This window comes from Numida meleagris, chromosome 3 (genome assembly GCF_002078875.1).
Source record: "Numida meleagris isolate 19003 breed g44 Domestic line chromosome 3, NumMel1.0, whole genome shotgun sequence".
Taxonomy (NCBI): Eukaryota; Metazoa; Chordata; class Aves; order Galliformes; family Numididae; genus Numida; species Numida meleagris.
Window position 1 is genome coordinate 11,937,025 of NC_034411.1, and position 24,718 is coordinate 11,961,742.

At 38.5% G+C, this 24,718-nt stretch overlaps 1 protein-coding gene across 8 annotated transcripts in view; it reads left to right on the top strand.

The window, feature by feature from the left end:
* The window catches only part of CDC42BPA (CDC42 binding protein kinase alpha), a 166,129-nt gene that overhangs the window by 35,897 nt on the left and 105,514 nt on the right, over nt 1-24,718 (top strand). For all 8 annotated transcript variants that reach the window (XM_021389503.1, XM_021389504.1, XM_021389508.1 and 5 more), the window contains 4 exons: nt 9,650-9,741; nt 15,360-15,443; nt 20,156-20,251; nt 22,999-23,147. In XM_021389503.1, the coding sequence (XP_021245178.1) occupies nt 9,650-9,741; nt 15,360-15,443; nt 20,156-20,251; nt 22,999-23,147 (421 nt within the window). The remainder of the gene's footprint in view (nt 1-9,649; nt 9,742-15,359; nt 15,444-20,155; nt 20,252-22,998; nt 23,148-24,718) is intronic.

Below are 24,718 nucleotides of genomic sequence, written 5' to 3' on the forward strand. Positions count from 1 at the left end.
AATTAAAGGATTTATTTTCTATGCTTTTCTGAAATATTATCTACTGCTTTACTTTCTTTGTGTGCGCTTTGTTTTTTCCATGGCTTTTCCTTTCAAGTTTCTCATAAACAAAACCCTTGAGGTGACACTTGGCTAAAAAGCAAAGAATTTTCAGAACTCACAGAACATTTTATGTGTCTAAACAAGTGGGCCATAGTATCTGAGTTTGCAAACAGTTTTTCCTTTAGTGCGTTGCATGCATACAGGACCCCCTCTCCTGTCCGTATCTGGAGGGGAAAAAAGCATAGAAAGAGAAAGCAAAGAAAACTTGGGGAAAATGCCTTGAGAATGGTTTGTGTTGTTACGAGTTCTTTTCTGGTCAGTCAGTCTGAAATGGAAATGATTAATCCTTGACTTAAAGGGGAAAAAAATGTAGTTTTACTCACCACCAGATCTTTTCCTCTTAGGCTGATAAATCTAACCACATAATCCTATTGTGTTACATTAGTATTGTCAGAGAAAAATTGTCTTTAATCAATGTTGTAGTAAACAAATGCTTTAATTTGAGTGTAGCCTGTCATAACAGGCATATAGCAATGCATCTTTGTGTTACTTTAGGGAATGACGTTCAAAAAAGACCACCCTGTAAACACATACATACAAGAGCTCCCAGGTTTGAGGACTCCTTTCTGATGTAGCACTGTTGGGCATACTGGAATAAGAGCACGTTTCATGCGGGAGCGTGAAGGCAGTTCACATGTGCTGCTTTGTGAGAATCCCTTCACCTGCCAAGTTAGGATCTCTAAAGGTTTAATTTGAAGCATCTCTTAAGGGTGCTTTGAAAACCCTTTTGTTGTTTAGGAAAATATTTGTGCTACTGTCAAAATCAAGATTCTGTTAGAAGTTCAATTTTATTAATGGATATTAGTGATCTTTCTTGAAGCAGTAGTAGATTTCAGTGATTCAATTGCACTGAAGGTTGAATAGTTAACATTGTCATGAGGTGGAATTGAAATAAAAGAATATTAATCAGCATTACTTTACAGAGATTGCTTAATCAGGAGGAAAGTAGAGATGACTGTAGCTGAGAAATAGAGTGCTGGATCTGGTGCACAGTTATGTACTTGAGCATGATGAAATGTTCTTTATTCTAAAACGGGCCAAATCGAGTTTGTTGTAGGCAATTTACATTTGAATGGTACTGCACTTTCAAATCATTTTTTTAATTTTAATTAGAAAGGATTACCTTAAAACTAAGTTATCTGAAGATCTTCAAGGAGTGCTGGTAAGTTATTGAAGGATTATTATTAAAGTCGTAGTTGAATCATGCCTTAAAATCGTATTTTGTGAAACAAACAAAACCACCCATGCTTTTATGGTTGTGTTAGTGATAAGAACCAGTTGCATTGCCCAGCTTGAATACAGAGAGCAAGCAAAAAGTTTGCTGTTATTACAGTGGAATTAATATAGGGTGGTGGCACTGAAATGGTATGGGGAGTGGTGTATGGACTGAGCTATGGAGGTGGAAAAATTTCTGTGGCTGTAGGAATGGTGTGGCGTTTTGTGAACAGGAACTTGAAATTGTAGTAGAAAGCAGTCGAAGAAACTGTAGTGGTGTATTTTTTTTAGTGACTTGACACTCAGAAGCAACATTTTACTGTGATGTATTAATGAAATGTAGTACAATTATTTCATTTTTGCTGAAGAGCCTATTGGTCTTACCAGTCAGTGTAAAATAAATGTCGGCAGAGTTCAGAAGTCAATTTATCTGATGACAACGAGTGGTAACTTCCGAAAGAAAAGAATTACTTAGATGTATTTTGAACTTTCTTTTAATGTTTGAACTTCAGTTAGCCGTGAGGTTTGGATCGTAACTGCATGACTCCAGAGAGCAGCTTTCATTTCAAGCCTGTTGTCCATGGGGGCAGAATGAGAATTGTAACTGTATGTGCTTGTATGATACTCATCTCCAGGAGTTCTCCAGTTGTGACTGGGACTTTGGAGAACTGTTGTAACGCAAACGTGAATAACAGAATCAGTGAAATATGCTGTCTGTGGTGTACTCATGTGGTTTTGTGCAGGCTTATGCAGTGCTTGTGAAGAGGAAAGGAGGTATTTTGTTACATGATATGTCAGTTCATTTGGTGGGTGCTTGCCTGTGACAGGCTGTAGAACAGTGTGTCTGCTTTTTCAGCTTGACTCTATTATCAGCCTTCTGCTCCGAGACCCTTGCAGCTTGCTGGGAAGGGTCTGCAATAATGCCTAGTGAATGCTTCAGGGTAAAAGCACTGTGATGGAGGACAGAGATGAGACCCAAATATTCATGTGTTCAGTGTGTGAGATTTGTCAGGTGTGCATTTTTACAAGTTTTAAGTGTATGTAGATGCTAAAAACATAATGACATAAACAAGTCATTTTAGAGGAGGGGAGTTCGAAGAATCTGATCACCCCCAATATCCACAAGTCTTAGAGCATATCCTTGAACTCAAAGAGATTAAAAGAGCTTTGGAGTTTAACGAAGTTTTTACTACTTTTTCTTAGAAATGAGAACAAATGAAGTGAGTTGCTCACATAGGATGTAGTGAGGCTGTGAGTATCAACAAAACATAAATTTGACCTCAGTATATTTTCTTTATATAGATGACTATAAAAACAGACTTCAAATTAAAATTCTAAAGTAAAAGGAAGGTGGACTGCTGCACAGCTCAAGTACTCGTTAGTAAGCTGCAACTTAACGGAAAATAAGTGGGAGCAATGCCTTTAAAACTTTTTGTGTTGGTAAAAGGAGAAAGGAAATGCACCGGGGAGGAAGGGTGGTGGCAGGTCTTCATTGCCAGTGCTGGGACTTTGGTAGACAGACTTCAGATGGGCAGAATGGAGTTCGGAAGGAAAGGGAGGAAATCAGAAAACCGGCAGTTAGGGCTGCTAAGAGAGCTGGGTTCAGCTGGAGGATTCTGTGACTTGCAGGACGAGGGGATGGGGATGTGCTGGTGAAGAGGGACAGCCACGAGCAGGCTGATTTAAAAGTGAGTGAGGTGTGGATGTGGAGAGACCAGAGGTGGCTGCGTGGTAAAATGACATGGGAATAGTGCAGAGTGATGCTGGGTACAGGCTCTTGGGGTAGAGATGGGACTGAATAGCTGAGAAAGTGATGGGATGAAGAGTTGTAGGAGGGAAGAGGTGAAACTGATCCCTTATTTCTGAGAGGAAGGGAGGATAGTCTAACTACCTACTACTAAGACAGGTGTTGGACTGAAATCCTTAGCATTCTTCTTCGTCTTCAGAAATGGAATGGGGACTCCTAAAGTGCTGTGAAATACTAAAGCAGGCAGCTTGTGTAGTGCTGGCTCAGGCTGTGAGCAGCAGCCTGCAGCACGGGCCCTTCAGTTGCTGAGCATTAAGTGGTAGGTAGGTGCCTGCCTTCGGTGGGCCAAAGTCACTGCCTTTGTTCTGGAAAGATGCTCCTATGTTGTTATGGTATGCAGTAGATTTTCTAGAGGTTATTTTTTGTTTTTATTCAGACGAGATAATTATCTAAACTGTATATTTTGAACAACTGTTTAATTAAAGATGCGAAACCATGCATGCAGAATGAAGGAAACTGCAGAATTAATGATGTCTCCAAAGCACCCATGAGGGCGCTTTGCGGGTTTCCTTTGTGGTTAGACAATATCCATTCTTCAGAAGGGAGATCTGTTACTTGACAGGTGGTCATTTCCCGCCGCACTCCTAGAAATTTGCTGCATGGTTGCATGCTTCGTTTCTTGCGTAATTGTCCCACTTTGCTCAGGTAGTCACCAACTCATAATCTTCACGAAGAGTAAGACGGTATTTTTCAAGAGTGTAGTCATTAAATGGTGAGATCTTCGTTTTATGTGATAAAATTAAGGACTTGAGGGATTATAAATTTTAAACAGATCTTAGAGGAGTACTTCTATTTTGATTCTTCAGAACGTTTAGTAGTTCTGAACATGGGTCCAATTGATTTGAGTGCAAGCATGTAGTGTTTTTTAGGCAGTCAAATAACAGCAAATTGAGTTATGTCAAATACCGAGGGATGTTGAGTTTACTCTTGTCTTGCCAGACAGCAAGGGAGGGTTGGTGTCTAAGCAGCATCCAGTTTTAGGGGCACATGACCACCTTCTTCTTCCTTATTAGCCTTGCAGGTTTTCTAAGTACCACACATTATTTTTTTTCACTGCTCTTGTTTTACTCCTGGAGCATCTCCACACTCTGCTAGGTGAAACAGGAGTCTTGTGGTGAAGATTGTACTGACAGTGCTACAAGAATTCAAGAGTTGAGTGCACAGCAGGATGAACTGAAGTTCAACATTTCATTTTGCTGCTGGTATAATAATATTTAATCATAAAATGGTTCACCAAAACTGGTGTGACAAGGAAGCACAATAACGCAAAAAAAAAGGCTGTCCCTTGATGTAGTGTGGAAGGGTTACCCAGTCCCAGGGTGAATGTTTTATGAGTGCGTGGATTATTTTTCATTTGAGACTTTGGGAGTGGAACAGAATTATTCTTGTATGTTTGGGAAGGATATTTTATTTCTGTCTCTGATTTTACAATTCCTGCTGAAGAATCTTTTGTGGTAGCTGTAGCCAAAGATGGCTGGATGGTCTCCAGTTGACCTGGATGAGAACAGATCACTACTTTTTTTTTTCCCTCAGGATCCAGAATATTGTGTCTGTCTGTACCATAGTGCAGGAATTTGTGGACATACTTCTCATTCTTGGGAAATGACAGATTCTTAAGTTGTGCATACAGATGTTGGCACTTCCATGTTCATCAGGAAAAACATGTTAAAAATGTTCTGAGGGACTGAAGATCGAACCTGAACTGTGAAAACCTGAGAAGGCTATTTGAGGCTTCTCTTTTTTTACATAGCCTTAAATAAAGTTCTGTGGTTCAGCTGTTATTTACTCTGTTTTGTGCCTGATGTATTCCAAAGAGACAAGAAGCTGCCAGAAAGCTTTCTTGTGCTGCCCTGCCAATCTTAGGTGGGTAGAGAGGAAGGTATACTTCATCTCTCAGTTAAGTTGAGCAGCTCTTTGAGCAGCTCAGCCTTGCTGGCTGTCCGTTATTTCTTTGGAGGAGCTGTGTTGATTTTGGAAGGAGTTTTCTCGCACCTCTTCTCTGGAGCTTTTTGAAGCATTCAGCTGTGGTTTTCTTAACTCAGAAATGCATTTCATGCATTTCGTAATCACAACTGATAAAGTCAGTTGAAAATAAATTCAAGATTGCGCATGTACAATAAAAACACTTGTTAACGTTCAGGAATTTAGCAGAAATTCAAAGCTACAGAATGTCTTCAAAAACAAGGCGCTCTCAGTGTATTCTGCTTTCTTCTTCGGTTTTATTTTGTTTGTTTTGTGTTTGCAAGGACTGTTAGGAGAAATCCAAGAGCCTTCTGGGAGTGTGTTGAGTGACAGTGTCCTAGATCGTGTGGGTTTTCTCCTTAGCAAGGGAATACTCTCTATGTATTTTTATAATTATTTTTAGCTGGTGAAGGAAGGGGGGCTTTCTTTTGAGATGGCAATCTGCTAGTTTTCCATGGCTGCTGTTTTCTTTTTTTGGTTCTTTGTTTCTTTCAGAATGAACTTTTGTCATTGCTGTCAACAGTTCTGATGGATGCAGTGTTTAGTTTCTAAATCTTTGGCTTACTGTGATACTTTGTATGGAACAGTGCAGTGGGCAGAAGCTTGGTTTTGCTGTGTGATACCTGGATTACTGAGGAGGAAGTGTGTTTTATAATTCTTTTGAGAGGCAGGGCATAGGTATCTTACTGAGACCTGCCAGTAGAAGGTACAGCCTTTCATTGAAGCTGCATTAGTTGCTCTGCTTACCTATGGCATCAGTGAGGCACCAAGGAGGATCTAGAATTCCCTGATACTGTCCTATTCTGTTTCGTTTCATTTTTAAATCAATTGTGCATGTGAATTTTCAGATAGTTGCAGCCCCAGGCCTGCGGATACTTAGCACTTTCTTTAGACAGTCAATCTGATCCTCATCTCACCGGGGTTTAATTTCAGCTGGTGCGTACAGCAGCGCTGGTTCTCTTCAGTGGTTTGCTGGGGAGGGGAAGGGTCAGTTGCAGATGAGGGAGAGAGAGAAGGAACTCCACTGCCCCAGCTGGCAGGACAGCCCTGACAGATTGGAGTTTCAGGGCTACCCCGCCCAAGCTCTGCCTACTGGGAACTGGAGGGAAAGAGAGGCAGGAAGGCTAACTTTACAAATGACACTCCAGTACTGCTCCATTTTCTCTGTGTGTTTTTGTTGCTTTTTTAATTGCTATTGACTGATGTTTGGTATCGTGCGCATTTATAACTACAATACTAAACTGCTGGGTTACCAACAGTGTTGCTGTCCTCCCTGTCAGCTCTTTGGGAGGTGGACTTTTATCTCCAACAGTTGAAAAATTAAATCACTTGGTATTAAATATTCTGTAAGCAGTGCTAACAGATGCTTCGCCTTGTACCTTGTTACGCTGTTCAAGTTTGATGTCTCTACTTCAGGACACATATGAGCTGGAATGTATGCTCCTCGGTATGTCTGGTTTGGCAGAGGGAGTCCTGGTGATTGGTTTAGTGTGCTCTTAACGTGTTACTCCAGGTGAAATTACAGACTGGCTTCAGCTGGAAGAATTCTAAACAATTAGAGAATTCTTCTCATACTGTTGTTGCTGTTCTAACAGTTTGATTGCATTATAAACAGAAATGGAATGAATGTCTCAAACATAAAATGTACAGAACAACCCATAGAGACTTAAATAACTTGAAGAAATAGTCATGACAAGTTTTCCTCATTAGAAAATAGTGTAGCCTAACTACTAGTGCGCTGGTTTCCCTAGAGGCTGAGTTGTCAGATGGCTTTTTCTTGCCGTATCTAATTAAGTGTAAGGAATCTTTGCCAAGAGTATGGTGGTTCAGTTTTCCCAGGCAGATTGAGATCCAAAGTGTTGACCAGGATGGGTGGCCAGTGTTTTTGTAGAATCGTTCTTACAGATAAAGGTGTATCCATCCATGTCTGTGGCAATAGCAACAACAACGTATTGGTGTTTTTCAGAATAACAGTCTCTATAGTGTCTATATATGACTCAGCAGCTTGTGGCCATAGATGATACACTGGCAAAGCTGTAAGTTTTATATAATGAGATTGTGGCTCCTGCTAAGTTGAGAATCCCTGAGCTGAACAAATACGTGAGCCAGGGGACGTGCTGCCTGTACTTCTCTGCTGCTTTGGAGGAGAAAGAATTCAATTTGGCATAACAGTCTGCTGCTCCTTGGTGCTTGGTTAGTAATTGTGAGAAGGGATGTGGGAGGGGAAAGAGCTGTTGCTCTGTGTATTTCTGTAGTTTGAAGGAAGTGCTAAAGGAAATGCCCACGTCTCCTATGCCACCTTTTGCTATTAAAAAGCTGCAGACAAGTGCTAGTATTGATCAAGGAAACTTCAACTCTCTGAAAAAGGGGGTGTTATTTTTGAACTGTTAATTCCCTTATGATTCTATTAAAGGGGATGAGCATGTAAATAGAGAACAGGGTTGCATACACAAATATTTAAATTCAGGAGCCCTTTGAGCAAATTGCATTTTGAAAACTGTTGCTTGACCTTGGGGTTCACTGTCTTCATAGCAGCTCATACAGCATTGCCAAACTAGTTGCAGAAAATCTGCCTGTTAACCTCATAGTCTGCAAAGCTCGATGCATGAAATCGCTGGCTGAAGATATGCCTTCCAAGACCCTTGACCAGGCCAAATTTTCTGTGCTGAAGATTGCTGTTACCACAAGAATATCAAATGTTTGCACAGCAGACAAACAACATTGATGAATCGTGCTGACCCTTTTTTAGAACAAGCTATTTAGAGCACATTCCTAGGGCAAGTCTTTTTTTCTTGGACTGTATCTTGCTTCATAAAGCTGTTGGCTATACGTTGATGTGTCTGTCTGTTGCTAGAGATGATTAAAAAAGACTGAAGAGAAGGGTTTACAAACGTTGCTGCTAACACTGATACTGCAAATCGTTAAACCAAATCCAAGCGTATTTTAGTCTGTCGTATTTTACTGAATCAGTTTTAATGATGTTTATTTTTCCATTGTCCCTATGGGAACCCTGGAAGATTCCAAAATGTAATAATTAAAGAACGACAGGCCTTTCCTTGCAATATAAAGTGAGAAAGAGTTTTGTGGTTTAAACAGCTATGCTGTTGCTTGTTAACAAGATATTTTGCCTGTTACTCTAGCCAGGCCTATGATGGTCAAAGAATGTTGAAGTCAGTAACGAGGCGTTTGTTTTCAATCAGTTGTTTTTCAAGTTAAAAGACTTTAATGACTGGTTTTAATTTGTTCAGTGGTGTTTGTCAGTAGTATTAATACTTGTGTTAAATCACTTGGTAGGTTATAGCTTGTGTTCTCTCAGTAAAGGAATGCTTGTCATTTATTTTGCCTATTCTAAGACTTTTTTTAAGGTGTAAATAAGGTATAAATGACTGATGGGAAGTTTGAGATCTCTGTGAACTTGAGAAAAATGCTTCTTTGAATTCACATCTTGAAAGAATGCCTGCATTTCAATTGTGTAATAAATATTTGGAGTAAAACAGTTAAGTCTGAGGTAAAAAAAAATGCAAAATAAACGTGAGTCTCAGTGTCTTATGGCTGTATCTTTACTATTTGGACCTAAAGCCTGTTTTTTTTTGTTTTATTTAAGTCAAGGCTTATGTTTCTAGAGCTAGAACAAATGTAGCTGCTGTTAGAGAGTTGATTGCTTGCATCTGAGGAATCTTAGAAAAATTAAGTTCAGACTTCTCAACCTCTAAGTCAGCTTGTGCTGTTATGGCTGCAGTGCCAGGGATGTTAGGAAGGAAAAATGGGGCTGGTAGGAAAATTCTAAAGAACACTTATTTTTGTAGTGTGATGATAGCAATTATTTTATGGTTTGTACACTCAAACTATATGAGAGTCAAAAAAACCCTAATTTGCAGATTTGTTTACCAACTGTTGGGTGGGTTTATTTCTAGATAGTTCAGCCTGCCTTTTCTTCCATTACCAAGTCAGGTGAAAACTCCCACTGCAAGCTGGGGGCTTGATCTCTCAGTTGCCTGAATGCTCTCTGGCAAGGTCATGCCTTTTTGAAGTTATGTTGCTGTTTCAACTTCTGTATGGACAGAAACAGGTTTTTATTGTTTCTTTTTTCTTCTTTATATTGTCTCAATATCAAAGCTTAAGAACAAAAGTTTAGTAAGTCATCTTCAGTGTTTACCATAGTGGAGTTGTTCACAAGATTAAGGAGGGGTGGACGAAACCCTTTGTGCTTCAGAGAAATGAAATGTTGTGGAAAAGAATGCTATTATTTATACAACGTGACCACTATCAAGAACTTTTGTCTGAAATATAGTAAATATTTCATATCTTTGACTTGAGAATGTATCATTCTAGCTAGAATAAAAAAGTTTCCAGTGTTTAAAGTTTCTCTCACAGCAGAAAGTTGACTTAGTTTTTACTGGTATTATTTCTAGCTTTATACTTTGCAATATTACATTATAGTATACAGATATCTAAGTAAAGCAGTCTCTTACTTTCTGGACTCTAATTACACCTATTTTATGCTACTGTTACATTGTTTTTTGTTGTTGGCTTTTAATGATAGATATTTTCCTTTTGTTTCAGCCAAACCATTTACATCTAAAGTGAAACAGATGCGACTACATAAAGAAGACTTTGAAATCCTGAAGGTGATTGGTCGAGGAGCCTTTGGTGAGGTATGTATGTGAAATAAGCTGAAGGAAGGATTTGAATGTGCTCTTGCAGAACTGCGGCACTGAAGAGAGACAGTTGACAGCCCATATATTGATGTGCAAATATTACATTATGTGGGCATAATGGATGATACAGGTCAACCTAATGATGCAAGTATACTTGGATTTATACATTCTCTGACAGCTCTTTATAGTTTAAGTCTCTTAATTTTGAGAGGAGACACGTACGCGTGAGTTGAAGGACTGTGTTTCAACTGTCTGATGATAAACTATTTGCTCGACTCTAGTTCTTTCTAGTCAGCAGATGGACACCACCAAGTTACTGACAGTATAAAGATCTAGTCTTTTCTAATTATCCTAATGAGTAAATTGTCTGAAGGCATTTTTCAAGAACTTAAGTAAACAGATATTGATACTGATGTTCTACAAACACAGAGAAGTCTGTTTTCCTGCATTTCTTTTGAGGAATTTACTGTCAGTTTTCAGTTGTCAGCTATTACTATGAACTATAAAAAGTGTTAGCTGCTTCTAATTATACAATCTCCTACTTTAAGTTGTCCAACAAGGCTGTTCATTGCTAGACTTTATGGACGCTGGGGGTATAAGAATATACAGGCTGAGGAAACCTGAATGAATAAATCTTATGTTTCAGCCTCTGCTTCTTGATACTAAGTATGCGTGCTTTCTTCATGCAAGGCACTGTTTAGTTCAAAAGAACAATGTTATATATAACAGTAGCTTGAATTTTTTGCAGCCAAATGTGCTAGAATGGGGTTAGCATGTGAAGTTTCTGCAGAACATACTTGTATCTGTCTCATAAAATCTGAGAGCTGAAATCCAGAGTACAAGGAAAAGATTCTGGAAATGTTTTTCCAACTGTGACATTCTGAATGGTTTGAGAGCATCTCTGAAGGCACCATGGTAGATGAGGAAGAGTTGGTTTAAGGTTTGCTTGTGGATAGCTTAATGTGAAGATTTGGCTTTGCTAGTCTGTGATTATGGAAAATCAAATTTCTATAGTTTTTAAGGAACGAGGATTTTTTTTTTACTGTAATGTATATCACTACATACTCTGATATCTCTGTAGATGTCATCGTTGGGCAGATGTGAAAACAACAACAAAAGGATAGGATTTACTTCATCACTTGTTGTTTTTGCTCTGTCTGGACTAATGATTCTCTATAGAGAAGACTAAAGACCATCCTGTGAATATTATCCATTTGTGGATAATTGGTCTTCAATCTTAACCTTTGCCACAAAGAAAATGCTGAATTTGCCATTTTGAGACAAATGTTTCTGCATGAAACGGTGACTTTTCTTAGTACTGCCATAGCAGTTGCAGTTTAGTTCACGTACAAATCACATAAGATGCAAGAAAAATCTCTGGTGTAAGTACTTTCGTGTCAGAAGAAGCATGTGTGAAACCTGCCTTGTATCTCGTTTTTGAAGGAAGTCATTTTTGTCTGCTGAGTCAGCATCAAACTGCACAGCAGCTAAACCACAAAAAAATCCTGTAGTGCTTTCTTAAGAAGCTTCTTTGCAGTGAATCATACCACAAATAGTGAGAGCTTAACTTTCACCATCTTTTTCTGGGGGCAGTGTGCATAATGTAGTAGTTCTAGGAACAGTGTTTCTTTGTAAGGCCCTACCTGAGAAAGTCAGCATTAGTACTTAACTGTGAAGATCTTCAGTAAGGGGAAAACCTGAATTCTCTCAATGAAAACATTTGTTCTTACATGTTCTTAAAGCAGGACTTAAATATTTGTACTGATATATTTTAAGTATCCTGACCAGCTTAAAAACAAATTTCAAGTCTTACTTAGACATTTGTCTAAGAAAATGAGCTCTGTGTGAAATTAACAGCAATTTAAAAAAGGACAGACAAATATTACTACTTTCCCAGCCACTAAACACTAGGTTAATATTTAAGTGTGAAATACTTTCTTGATGCAGTAGATGATAGCAGTTTGCTGAGACAGATGAAGAAATCTGGAAAAAGATACTTTCTTTACAGCCGACTGTGAAAGAGACCAAAGCTACTCCAGGTAGCAAGTCTCAGACTTACTCAGATTTTACACTGCTCAATTTCTTTAATTTGCTTACTCAATAAATATTTCCCTTTTTGTTTATGCAAATTTGATGTAGACAAGTAGCTTAAAGATAGCTTACAGCTGTAAGAGGTTTCTGGTTTTCTTTTTCCCTGAAGTCCTTAGCCTGCTCGCTGTCATTCTGAGAATGCTTTCTTTTTGTCAAATTCCTGATGTCAGCTTTCCCTCTCCATGTATACATTTACTTTCTAAAGATTTTGAGTAAAAGAGTGTTGCCATTAGAAAATAGATGTCTTCCTGATGTGGACATCAGGTGTTCTCATTGTGCTTGCTTTCCGCATGTGTTTTGAAAAACTTTAATGGACAACTCTAAATGAAAAGAGTTCGTACTTGGGAACTGAAGGAGTCTGCTAGGGAAAGTACAGGACCACTGTTGATTCCAGTAGGCAGCACTTCTTACTGGTGTCTCTTAGCAGTAGCTTCTGTCCTTTATTATTATGAATAATTATTTTATTTTTGAGATCATTGCTTTTTGTGGCAGCAGATGTGACTGGCAGTGTACCAGACAGTGCTGCTGTTTGTGGGAAGTACAGAAAACTGTTGGAAGAATGAGGAAAGAAAGAGAGACTAAACCAAAATGTTTACATCAGCACATACCAATAATTTTTGCTGAGCTGCTCACAGGAAAATGTAAACTAAAAAAAAAAGCAAGCAAACAAAACCTCCACCACAAAAAAAATCTGGTGTCCAATTTGAGTAAATTCCTGTAGGAAGGCACTTCAGGACAACTACTTAGGAATGGCTCTTCTTCTGTCTTGACAGCTTCATTGGGGAAGGGAGAATATCAAAACAGCGCTCAGTCTTTGCGCATTTATACAAAGAGCGTATAGTGTGTGTATGTAAACACTGTGGCATCTGTAATCAGCTTCCAGAATTTTTTGTTACAGTCAGAAACTGCGTCAAACTGTTCTTTGAGGTGTCAGGTTGTTGTTTCACAGTCAAATCCTGAGATAAGCGTTTTAGACTTCCAGTAAAGCACTGAGACACCTGCAAAGAGGTGTTGTGATTGTGGAGGAGTCATGATGTTTTTGATCTGGTCTTGTGTGTGCATAGTGGCTACTGATAGGGAATAACATTAATGAATTTCATGAACTAAAAGGCTGCCTCTGATTGTAAACACAGCTGGGAAACACGAGCCCATTTTTTGTTCTTTAGCCTCTACACAGTACTGGTAGACGTGCTAGGGTACCAAATCCTCAACTGTTATGAAACCCTATCCTCCAGCTGTTAACCTAAGGCAGCACTGTGACTCCTTTGGTTGTGTCCACGTGAGTGCTGTGTAGGGCACTGCAGTTCTAGATGGTTGTGCAGTGAGCATATGTAATTTGGAGATTGAAGAACATAGTTCTGGGGGGGAAATCCAGAACAAGCACACAAAAAACCTTTCACTGAGCCTGCCATGAAAGAACCCTAAAGTTGGAATAAAAATCCCTGTGTTCTGCCTAATCCTCTTCCTTTCTGTCCTACAATGACGATGGTGCTGGCGGTAAAAATACTTCCACTGCAAGCAGCAGCAATCTTGTCAACTCTTGCACCAACATCTTTATTTTTCTCCACAACAATGGCAAAATCCTTTAAGATGCTTAAGGCAGAATTACACAGTAGCTTCATATTGTAGAGTGCACTCTGCAGAGGGCATCTGTGTCATCCAAGATAAGATATAATTTAAATGCGGACTAGTTGCAACATCAAGGCTTTCTTTTCCTGCCATTTCTCATTAAAAGCCAATGCAGATATGGCTTGACAGATTCCTAGCTGGTAAAGCTTAAAAAAAAAAAGACTCAAGTTTCAGACTTGCGTAGCAGTTTATGTATGTATCACCACAGTGGATTCATCTTTTCCTCCAAAACTATGATGCTCAGTATGGATGTGATTTATGAAATAACATGAGATTATAGTCTAACAATCTACGTTTGTGTTTCAAATTTCAAAGTACCTTGGAGGGATTCCAGGTCTGGACATTAGCCTCGGTTTTTATGCTTGCAGTAGCCTCTAAAAATTTTGCTTAAACATGTAGATAGATCTAGTACCTTTCTTCTTTTTTTTCCTAGCCTCCAGCCCCCAAGGCAGCGGTGTCAGCAGCAGGGCTGATAATGCATTGCTGCACATATGGGAGGTGACAGCTGCTTTGTCTATGAATCTAGCTAAGCAGGAGGTTCGCATTTAGATATGCTTAAGTTAGACATCTGAGTATTGCAATCCTGCAACGTGTACTTTTGCTCTATGTATGAAGCTGCTACAGCTGATGACACATTTGAAGGTGGTGGAGAGATGTTTGTGTGATATTTTTATGTACTTCCTGTTCTCACTGTTTTTGCACAGAGCTAGTTTACTGATTATGAAAGAGGCAGAAGGAATGTTGGAGTCAACCTTAGTATTTTTTTTGTCACTGACCTGCAGGGTGAAGGTGATGGTCTGGGTGATAGCATGCTGGTTTGTAACCAAGTGCACACAGAAATGAACTTATTTCCTTAAGCCTTAGGGTTTATTTGAAAGGGAGTAGACAGAATGAGGTAGTGGGAGAATGGCTGGTAAAATGTATTGCTGGTGGAGCTTTTCTACAATTAGGGTGGTAGTAGATTGGTTCAGTCTCACTTTGATTGGCAGCTCTGAGTGTGTGAAAGATTGATGGCCGGTTGGGTTAAGATGTATAGCTTTCCCTACCTGGGGAATCCTGACAGTGAAAACGTGTTCATGTAAATTTCTTCCCTTACCCTTTCTTAAAAACATTCCCTCTTAGCTTTTAGTATAATCAGCTCAAGCTGTACATTTCGTAGAAAAAGACTAGGTCAGTTGATTTTGTTAATATAACACATGCCTGTGGTATATAGTGTTTAACAGACAACAAAGGGGAGCAGGGCTTGTATTTCCTAAATCTTGCTTTTCTGGGAAATGTGAATTTCAGTGTTTCTGTATCACTGACGAGAGATGTCATAAAAGGGTTCACTGAACTTAAGGTAGAAAAATGTGAAGGAATACCTTACCATCTCTTCAGAGAAAGCCTAGTGCATTTTTTTAAATGAGTGGAAATTGTAGCGTATCTGCAGTCGTAATTTGTGTCAAAAACCTTAAGTATATTGTTTCTTGGTTTTACGAACTGACTACTAGATTGTTGTCTTTTCTAGGTGGGTCTGTAATTTGATTACTTTGTAATACTGGAATCAGGAAGAACATCAATTGTCCTTGGTAACTTCATGCAGATGATAGAGCAAAAAGTGTGATAATGAGAAATACTATTGTTCATCTACAGTCACTTGGAAAGAATGATGTTTAATGGAAGTGTGATACATAATGGAAGCTTGAAATAGACTTGGGTCTTTTCCAGAATAAATATCCTGTACTGTTGTGATGTTACTCTTTCTGGATAGTGATGGTATGGTACTATGCATGGATAATGAAGTTAAGTGTAAGAAACACTGAAGAAAAAAACAATCACACAGAATCCTCAAGATTTTGTAAAATAAAAAACAATGTCTTGAATGTTTTAGCTCATCTTAGATCTATCTTTTCCAGGTTGCAGTAGTAAAACTGAAGAATGCAGATAAAGTTTTTGCCATGAAGATACTTAATAAGTGGGAGATGCTGAAGAGAGCTGAAGTAAGATTACGTAAATGTTCTTTATAATAGTTATGTACCCTCTTACTGTTCTGAATTATTGCTACTTTATCCTCTAGAAAACTGTATATATACAGATTAAGGAGGTGCTTCAGTACTTAGTGCCAGTATGAAGATTAATATTAAAATAAGTTTAAAGCAGTTTATAACAAGTCTTGATGGTACCATGTCTTGATTTTAGGTGGGGCTGAATATGGTACACCTTTTATGTATTGCCCAAGAATTACCTACTATGCAAGCAATGTTATAATGCATGCATTTTAGTAGTCTTTAGCAGGTATATTTTTGTGATATAATGAAATTGCTAAGCTCTAACTCCTGATGTGAAGTCCAATTTTTAGATAGAAAAATTAGATACATGTAAGTTTCAAATTAATTTGAGAACGTTTCATAAAAATGTCAGTTTACAAAACTTTGTGATGAAAATTTCCTTCTATAGCTTAAGTCCATTCTGTGTTCTTAAAATACTCTTCCACTAGCATTGCTTTGCCTTGGTTTCCTACTTTTATTTTATGACTCCACCCTCATTACCTTTCCCTGAATTTTTAGGGAAAGTAACTTAAAGGGAAAAAAAATTCTAAAAAAAATGCAGTCTGCAACTGAAGATGGGCGTATTTGTTTTAAATAGAACATATATTTAACTCTAAATTGCATTGAAATCCTTCATCCTTGCAAACTGAAAATAAACTGCTTAAAAAAACAGACTCAAAATTTGGTAAAAGCAAAAATGTTGCTTCAACATCAATGGGAAACCATCGCGCTTGAAATAAAAAAAGAGAAATTACGCAGATGAATTAAAGCCAGTTTCTGATGCACATCAGATCCTGTATCTTTTAATGAAAATGTTGTTACATGAAGAGGTATAGATGGCATATGCAGACTTCTGTTAGACATACATAATGGGTTTCATCTTTATTCAGGAATTATTCAGATACTGAATAATCCTGATATAAAGAGGAATTTCTCTAAGACAAACATCATTATTGTAGATTTTATTTTAGTGAAAAATAAAAGACCAGAAATCAAGTTCCACTCTATTTTCAGATGTCCACTTTTAGGGTTGGTTTAATTGCCAATTCTTTCCATTAAAGTAAAGTTATAAATAGGTTTGCAAGATTTTCTCTGTGAAAGGTATTAAAAATACTTTTCCCTTGGGTCAAGATTAATTTCTGAAAGTCTGAACCGTTAGCCTAAAAAGAACTACAGCTCTGTTTTTCCATGTATTTGTAATCCATGGTTATGCAGAGGGAAGAGAACCATCTGGAGGGAAAATGCATTACAAGGCACGATCTGCAGCAGCTATAACCTGTCACTCATAATGCTGATGAATGCACCGCTGTTGTTACTTCTGGAACAGTAATGACTCATTTTGGCCCTGTTAGCAATGTGGTGCAATAACAGAGAAACACATGGGAAAAATACACAGTTCAAGAATATAAGCATGTAGATAGGTGTATGTGTAAATGGCAGAGTTAAGTTGTTTGTCTATGCCTGTATTGTCTTTATGGGAAGTGAGATTCATTTGTGAAAACACAAAGGGAGTATGTACTAAGAGGCTTGTGAATTCCAGATTAAGGTATTCCCTGCAAACTCTTGAGGGTAATTGTATGCAAAAACTTCATTACAAGGAAGTTAAATGAGGTATGAGGTCACTGTTTTGTTTTATAAAGAGCTATTTTCCAAATGCTCGCTCGTGTTGACAACTCGGAGATGTGGTGCAGAACTAGATGTTACTGATACAAGGACAGCCTGAATGTTTGCAGTGACTTCCTGTTGCATTCTCGGACCTGTTACCATGAGTGTATTTGTGCCACACCGGTGCCAGCTGAGGCTCAGGAGAGATCAGGACGTGCATTATGCAGCATGGAAGCAGTCAGCGCTGCTTCTGGAGGTGCTAACTCTGAGCTGCTAAGACACCCGCAGCAAATAGCTGAGAGCCCTGAATCCTTTGCTGGTTGAAGGCCACGATAACATGATGATGTATGTGCAGAACACTGAGTTGACTGTGTCAGGGAGTCTGACCAGATGATCTCTGAAGTCTCTGTCAGCAGTTGAACAGGACTGTGCTCAAGGAAAATTACATGTAGTGCTGAGATAAAAAGGTTCAGTCTTGCCCCCACTTACAGAGTTTCAGTAAGGCCAAAGTAATTAACGTTCCCAAAGAAGTCAGACCCCAGAGACGCATATTGAGTCCACAGAAGAAGGAGTAGAGTTTGTTATGCGTCTTTTCCTTTCATCCATGAGAAGGCGTTGCTTTGTCCAGTGCTCTGGGAGTTGTGATGGAAGTCCTCAGCCACCTGACTCTTCAGCGAGCTAGAGAGGGAGGCCACAAATGCAAACCTCCATTTTAGGAATAGGTTCATTTATTAGTTATGTTAAATAACTGTATGTCCTTGTGCAAACAGAGTTGTGTTGATGTATAAACCACTTTTATACTGATGCAGTTACAGCTACTCTAGAATTTTCTTTGATTTGGAAACAGTGTAAAGGCACAAAAAACACAAATTTATGTAATTGAACAATTACAGTAATTACAGGAACCGCTGCTTCCATCTTTTTTGGCCAAGAATTAACACAAAGTCCAGGAACCACTTACTTAAACTACTCAGCTGTTACGCTGTCTCAACTGATCTACTGTGATAATGGCTGTTGCTGTTAGCTCTAGGCACTCTGCCCAGAGGTTGGTGTCTAGAGTGCATGAGGAATGCACAGTCTCCTGTTAAATCATGGCAAAAACAACTGGAATTGTATAACCTCTGAGTTGTGCAACAACAAGGAGAGAAACTGCATGTCATCCTTGCGAAGAGTTTGTGTTATCTCTTTCTGAAATATCCCAAGAGTTTACAAACAAGAAAGGAAAAAATGTAGCGGGAGCATGAGCAGCCGCTCTCCCTTCTAAAGGTCATCCTCTTTTTCTCCTCCCCACCCTTAAGTCCACTTTTTGTTTAATAACCTTTGGCAATATTTGTTTGAAGTAATTAACCAAATTTCAGTGCTTTACCTCATGCATTGTGCTATGATTAAAACATAGCATATTTCTTTTCCCTATTCATACTCACTGTATTCACCAAAATGAGACCTGTTACAGCTTGTTTGATTGGAGGAGGAATCTAGTTCATACTGAATGTATTCTGTGTAGCTCAATCTAAAATGCTGTTTCCACTGTTTGTTCTTCACTCTCCAGATCTCACGGCCATCAATAATCATGGCAGAGGTCTGGGATATGGCTTTTGTTTGTAGAAATGAAATGGGAGAAGTATGAAGAATAAACTTGATTTTTTTTCCCTTAAATTTAGCTTTCTGGTAGGATGTAAGGGAGAGAGCATGGTTCAAATTGATGAACCATCTTTGTGAAGTAGAAGAGTGTGCTGGAAGAGGTTATGGTCTGTATTTTTCTCTGCCTCTCCATCTGCCTTTGAAATGGAGCCTGTACAATTATTATTCTCTTTTACAGTATCTTTTAGACATTTTTTTCTAAGCAAAATTGTATGTTATCTTTCCTTGCATTTTCTTGTGATATTCATTTTAAAACTCAGTCCCTTCAAAAATAGTTTATTATCTTTCTTTGCTGTAGTTTGTTTTTGGTCGTGTTTGTCATTCTGTAAAGTTCTTTTTGCTGAGGTATTTTATTGACTTCTCAGGGCAAGTTGCAAGATTTCCATTGAATTAAATGCCTTGCTGCTTTCAGAATTGTTTCTCTTTGCATTTTATCTTCCTCCGTTTCTTATGAGGCTGTGTTCTTCTCTGAGGTGGTCCTTAGTATTTCTCTCTGTTCATAGAATCATAGAATGGCCTGGGTTGAAAAGGACCGTAATGATCATCTAGTTTCAACCCGCCTGCGTTGGACAGGGTTGCCAACCACTAGACCAGGCTGCCCAGAGCCACATCCAGCCTGGCCTTGAATGCCTCCAGGTATGGGGCATCCACAGCCTCTCTGGGCAGCCTGTTCTGGTGCGTCACCACCCTCTGAGTGAAAAACTTCTTCCTAATACCTAAATCTACCCTGTCTTAGTTTAAAACCATTCCGCCTTGTCCTATCACTATCAATCCATGTAACCAGTCTTTCCCCCTGCTGTTTATATGCTCCCTTCAAGTACTGGAAGGCCACAATGAGGCCTTCCCAGAGCCTTCTCTTCTCCAAGCTGAACAAGCCTGGTTCCCTCAACTTTTCTTTGCAGGAGGGGTGCTCCAGCCCTTTGATCATCTTGGTGACCCTCCTCTGGACCCATTCCAAGAGCTCTGTGTCTTTCTTGTGCTTCATCTGTTCCATTTGGCATGAAGGCACCTTTTGCCACCTTTGATTCTTTCCAGTGTATCAGGGGAAGAGACTGATAGCATGATGAGACAATGACAGAAGTCTCCATGTTCTAGTTCTTCTGTCCTATTGAAGTTGTATTGCCTTTATTGATCCTTATTGATCTTTCTATTTAATCATACACTGATTAAGCAGCAGCTTTTTCTCCCCTTCCATCACTTAGCAGTGTAGAAGTATAACTTCACATTTGAATAAAGAGGGCTTTTCTGATACATAATTTTACACAGATTTTGGTGTGTTCAAACAGTATAATAAACGATATTATAACAGTGAGAATTATTTTTTCCATGTGCAGTGTTAAAAAATAGCCAACTTGCAAAATGTGGTTCTTCGTGTATTTTACTTACGTGCCTATAATAATTATTTTTCTCCCCTTCAGACAGCGTGTTTTCGAGAAGAGAGAGATGTGTTAGTGAATGGAGATAACCAGTGGATCACAACATTACATTATGCGTTCCAGGATGAAAACTATTTAGTGAGTATTGCTTTTATGAATGTATGAACAGAAATACAGATTCTTAGTTGTGGTTTGAGAGACAAACATAGCTTACTAATTGTGTATTCTGGACCATCCAAACCTTATGAGCATCTGTGATTGGACTTAATGGAATAGTTTAACGAAATTAATAAAAATGAAAGTGTTTACTGACTTAAACATTCTATTTGACTTGTTTTTACATGGTAAATATTACCAATTACTGCTTTACAGTTAAAATATGGAATAGCCCCATTTTTGAAATAATAATCTGCTTTTTTGAAGACTTAAAACTACTTACATATCATAAAGCAAGCATTCTTGCTTGGATGAATGCTGCTAAGTCATCTTAAATAAGAATTGGAAGATGTAGCTGTAGATTTAAGCATCTCTTAATAGTGACTGTTACTATGCTTTCAAGTATTTTGAAAGACTTGCAAAAAAGAAGATAGTATGAGAAAATGTACTGATTTTCTGTGAAATTTTTCCGTGTAAAATTACGTTTTGATTGTGGTATTACAGTTCTGGTAATATTATGACTCAAAAGGTAAACAACAACGCATTGGTGGATTTTACTAATTTAGGCTGTAATACTTTGTGCTTTTGAATCTGCATCAGTAGTAACTTTTAATGTTTTCTTAAAAATCTAATACAAACATAATCTTTTTTGTAGTTGTGTGCAATAGAAGAAGCACTATTCACAGAATCATCGTAGAATTGCAATATTTATAGCTTTCTGTTCTCTCAGCTCAGATGCTTGGAGATATGTGGGTTTTGGGGTAGTTTATGAAGAAATAGGGCTCTGCATTTATGAATCGAAGTATTGCCTTAAAAACTTACCAACCACTTCCATGCTTTAATGTGGGCAACAAATGCGATCTCATATTTTATGTAGTTTTGATCTTACTATCAACAGTGTTACAGCGTAAATAGTATATATTCATCAGCAGCCAAATAGAATTTGTGGCAGTCACTCCACTTTCCCTATTTTCGCTAAGTGCAGAGCAGCTTCTATTTTTCAGTAGTCTGCTAGTAGAAGCAAGTCTTGTAACCTTTTGGAGAAAACATCAGTAATGTCATTTCTCATCATTTTAGTGTAAGTGTACTAATACTTCTCTACCTACCTTTTATTAAAAAAAAATAGGATATAATAGAAGTGTCCCCCCCCCCCAAAAAAAAAACAAAAACAGTTGAGCAGCATATATTGTTGGGAAGTGGATATTGTTTAGCTTGACTTTAGGAATGCCTTCGACCTTCTCTCACCTAACATCTTTGTAGACAAGCTGACAAAATATGAGTTAAGTTGGCAGTATGGGTGGATTGAAAATTGGATTGACTACAGGGTCCAGAGAGTTCTGATCTGTGACTCAAAGTCAGTTTGGAGGCTGATCTCTGGTGGCTTACCCCAGTGCTCTGTACTGGAGCCAGCATCTTCATTAATGGGATGGCATGCACCCTCAGCAAGTTAGCAGACAATAAAAATCTAGGAGATGTGGTTCATATGCTCAGTGATTGTGCTGTCATTCAGAGACTGGAGAACTGGATGCAGAGAAGGCTGATGAAGTTCCACAAAGGGAAATGCATTGTGCTGCATCTGGAGAGGGATAACCTCAGGCACCAGTACATGTTGAGTGTCAGCTGGCTGGAAAGCAGCTTTGTGGAAAAGGGCCCTGAGGTCCTGGTGGATAACAAGCTGACCATGAGCCAGCAGTGCACCCTTGCAGGAAAAAAAAAGGTATCTTCAGGTGCATTAGGAGAAGTGTTGACAGCAGGTCAGCGGAGATCCTTCCTTTCTGCGCAGCACTGGTTAGGCTGCATCTGAATTACTGGTCTAGCTGTGGGTTCCCCCCAGTACAAGGGAAAGACGGAGCTACTGGAGCAAGTCCAGTACAAGACCTGAAAGATGACAAAAGGACTGGAGCATCTTCCGTGTAAGAAGAGTCTGAGAGCTTCAGACTCTTCAGCCTAGAGAAATAAAATCTTAGGTGAATCTCTCATCGATATGTATAAATTCATGATGGCAGGAGATTGATGGCCAGGGAGACAGACTTTTTTCACTAGCACCCAATGACAGAACAAGAGACAATGAACACTAACTTAAACGTGTGGAATTTTATCTGACTACAAGAAAATGTTTTTCTGCTTTGAGGGTGGTCAACTACTGAAACAGACTGCTCAGGGAGTCTCCATCTGTAGAGGTACTCAAAATGCAGCTGGCTGCTGCGGTCCTGGTCAGCCTGGTGTAGCTCATCCTCCTTGAGCACGTGGAGTCAGACTAGATGATATCAACAGAACTCATCCAACTTAAATTATTCTGTAATCTAGGATTAAATGACCGTGTTGAACTTGTAATAATTACTATAATTTAATGTCCTTAAATCTGTGAGGTTTTTTTCACCTGGAAGGATGACGCTCTTGTACAGTAGTATTTTGTGAAGTATTGAAGACTTGAGTATTTGAGTATAACAACTGCATTTGATAGAGGGACATTGGATGAAGCTAATGTTTTGTCATGAGATTTACTGTATATGGATACACATAAGTAAGAAAAAATACCCAAGTAGGTAAAATATTTAAATGAGACTAAAACAGCTACAATTTTTGGAACATCCAAGCATCTAGGAATTTGTAAAGCTCATGGTAACTTTTGCAATAAATTAATTCTTATGCATCAGTTAGGTTCTAATCTCAAATTCACTCAATACATTGTTTCTTCCCTTTGTTTTCTTGTCATTCCCACTCCAAAGTACCTGGTTATGGATTATTATGTTGGAGGAGACCTGCTTACATTGCTCAGCAAGTTTGAGGACAGATTACCTGAAGATATGGCCCGTTTTTATTTGGCTGAAATGGTGATAGCTATTGATTCTGTGCATCAGTTGCATTATGTCCACAGGTAAGCAATCTTGGCTCCAGATTCTTGTTGGAATTAGAGGGAATTACTTGCAGGAGTGGAAAAAAAATATTCTTGTTAGTGTTTAAGCTACTAACAAGTATTTGCCATAATAGTAAGTATGACTGCCTACATCTTCTGAATATTGCGATTTGTTGATAGTCTTGTACCATCTGATCACAGATGTGAGTAAGGAGATTTCGTGAATATCCAAATGTGTTCACTGTATCTTGCGCGTGTGCTGAAATAATGATCTTCATTTACAAAAGCAAAACTGGAAACCTATTTATGAAATGTCCATCTTTGAACAGGTTTGTTGAAGGATTAGATTCTGGTTCTCAGTTAACTGGTTCAATCTATTAAGAAAAAAACGTTGAAAATACACTATTTTTGTGTTCTTCTTTGGATTTCTTATACCCCTCCCTAGCATATTCTTTTGAACTTGATCAAATTGTCTATGAAATTATGATGACATTTCCCTAAATAAGTGGAAGTACTTAAACTGTGGTACTTACCTGTACATTGGTATAATGTACAGGTAAATAATATATTTTGTTCAAAGGAAAGTTTTAAGTTGTTTGTCCCTCACATACTGGGAGGCTGTGTTTACTTTTTCTGTGAACCTAGCATCATCATTTCTTTAGTGTATCATTTTCTGCTGAATGCCATGGTAGTTCTTGTATGCAGAGCAAAGGATTACTTTACAGGAGGCAGAAGTTTTAAGTGCACTCTGAATCAATTACTTTGCTTGCTCTGATGGAAATCAGTGGGAAAACTCTGCTGCTTAACCTGGATTGTTAACCTCTGGCCGAACCAGCTCCTTTGATACATCTGGTATTGTCCTTTGTCTTTACTGGCCAGTCCTTCTTTTACTGTTCACATTTGTCTGATTGGCTTCAGAAGAATGGATTTTTGTATGTTGTTGTTGCTTGCTTTGTTGGAAAGGTATATTGCAGCTGGCTTTGGTTTTTAACTGAATTGTTTTCTTTCCTTTGACACTGTGGGTTTTCATCAAGGAGCTGTAACTAGGAGTGCTTCAATTTGAGATAGGTGCTAAGCTGCAAATGGCTTTTCTGGAATATTTTGAAGTCTGCTAGTTTTGTTGGAGAGCTATGTACCTGATAAAGAGCTCTCTGTGATAATGCCTCTTGGGGAAGCCTGAGCGAAGTATTTTCCTTGATGAGTTTCTTGAATTTTGAAGATTTCATCCTTGTGTTTCTGAGAAACCATTTCTTCACTTAAGATGTAATATGAAAGGCTTTGATACTCAGTTTTAATTTGGATCTAGCATTTCAAATGCATTTGTGAGTGAACTGCTGATATGGTACCTTCTGTTACCTGGTGGAGAGTTACCCACGTACTGCACAGACAGCTGTCTTTTAACCAATAAGCCTGCACATGTAGCAGTAACTTTTCTGAGGACAAGAAAATCTCGTGTAGGTATAAAGTTTGGATAGAACGTGAAGTAGAGTTGCAGTCCAAAACAACGTACGAATTTTTATGCCTGCGCATCTGTTACTATTGAGTGTTTAACAAAAAAAACCCCAGTGAATTCTCTGCCCTTTGTTTGATTT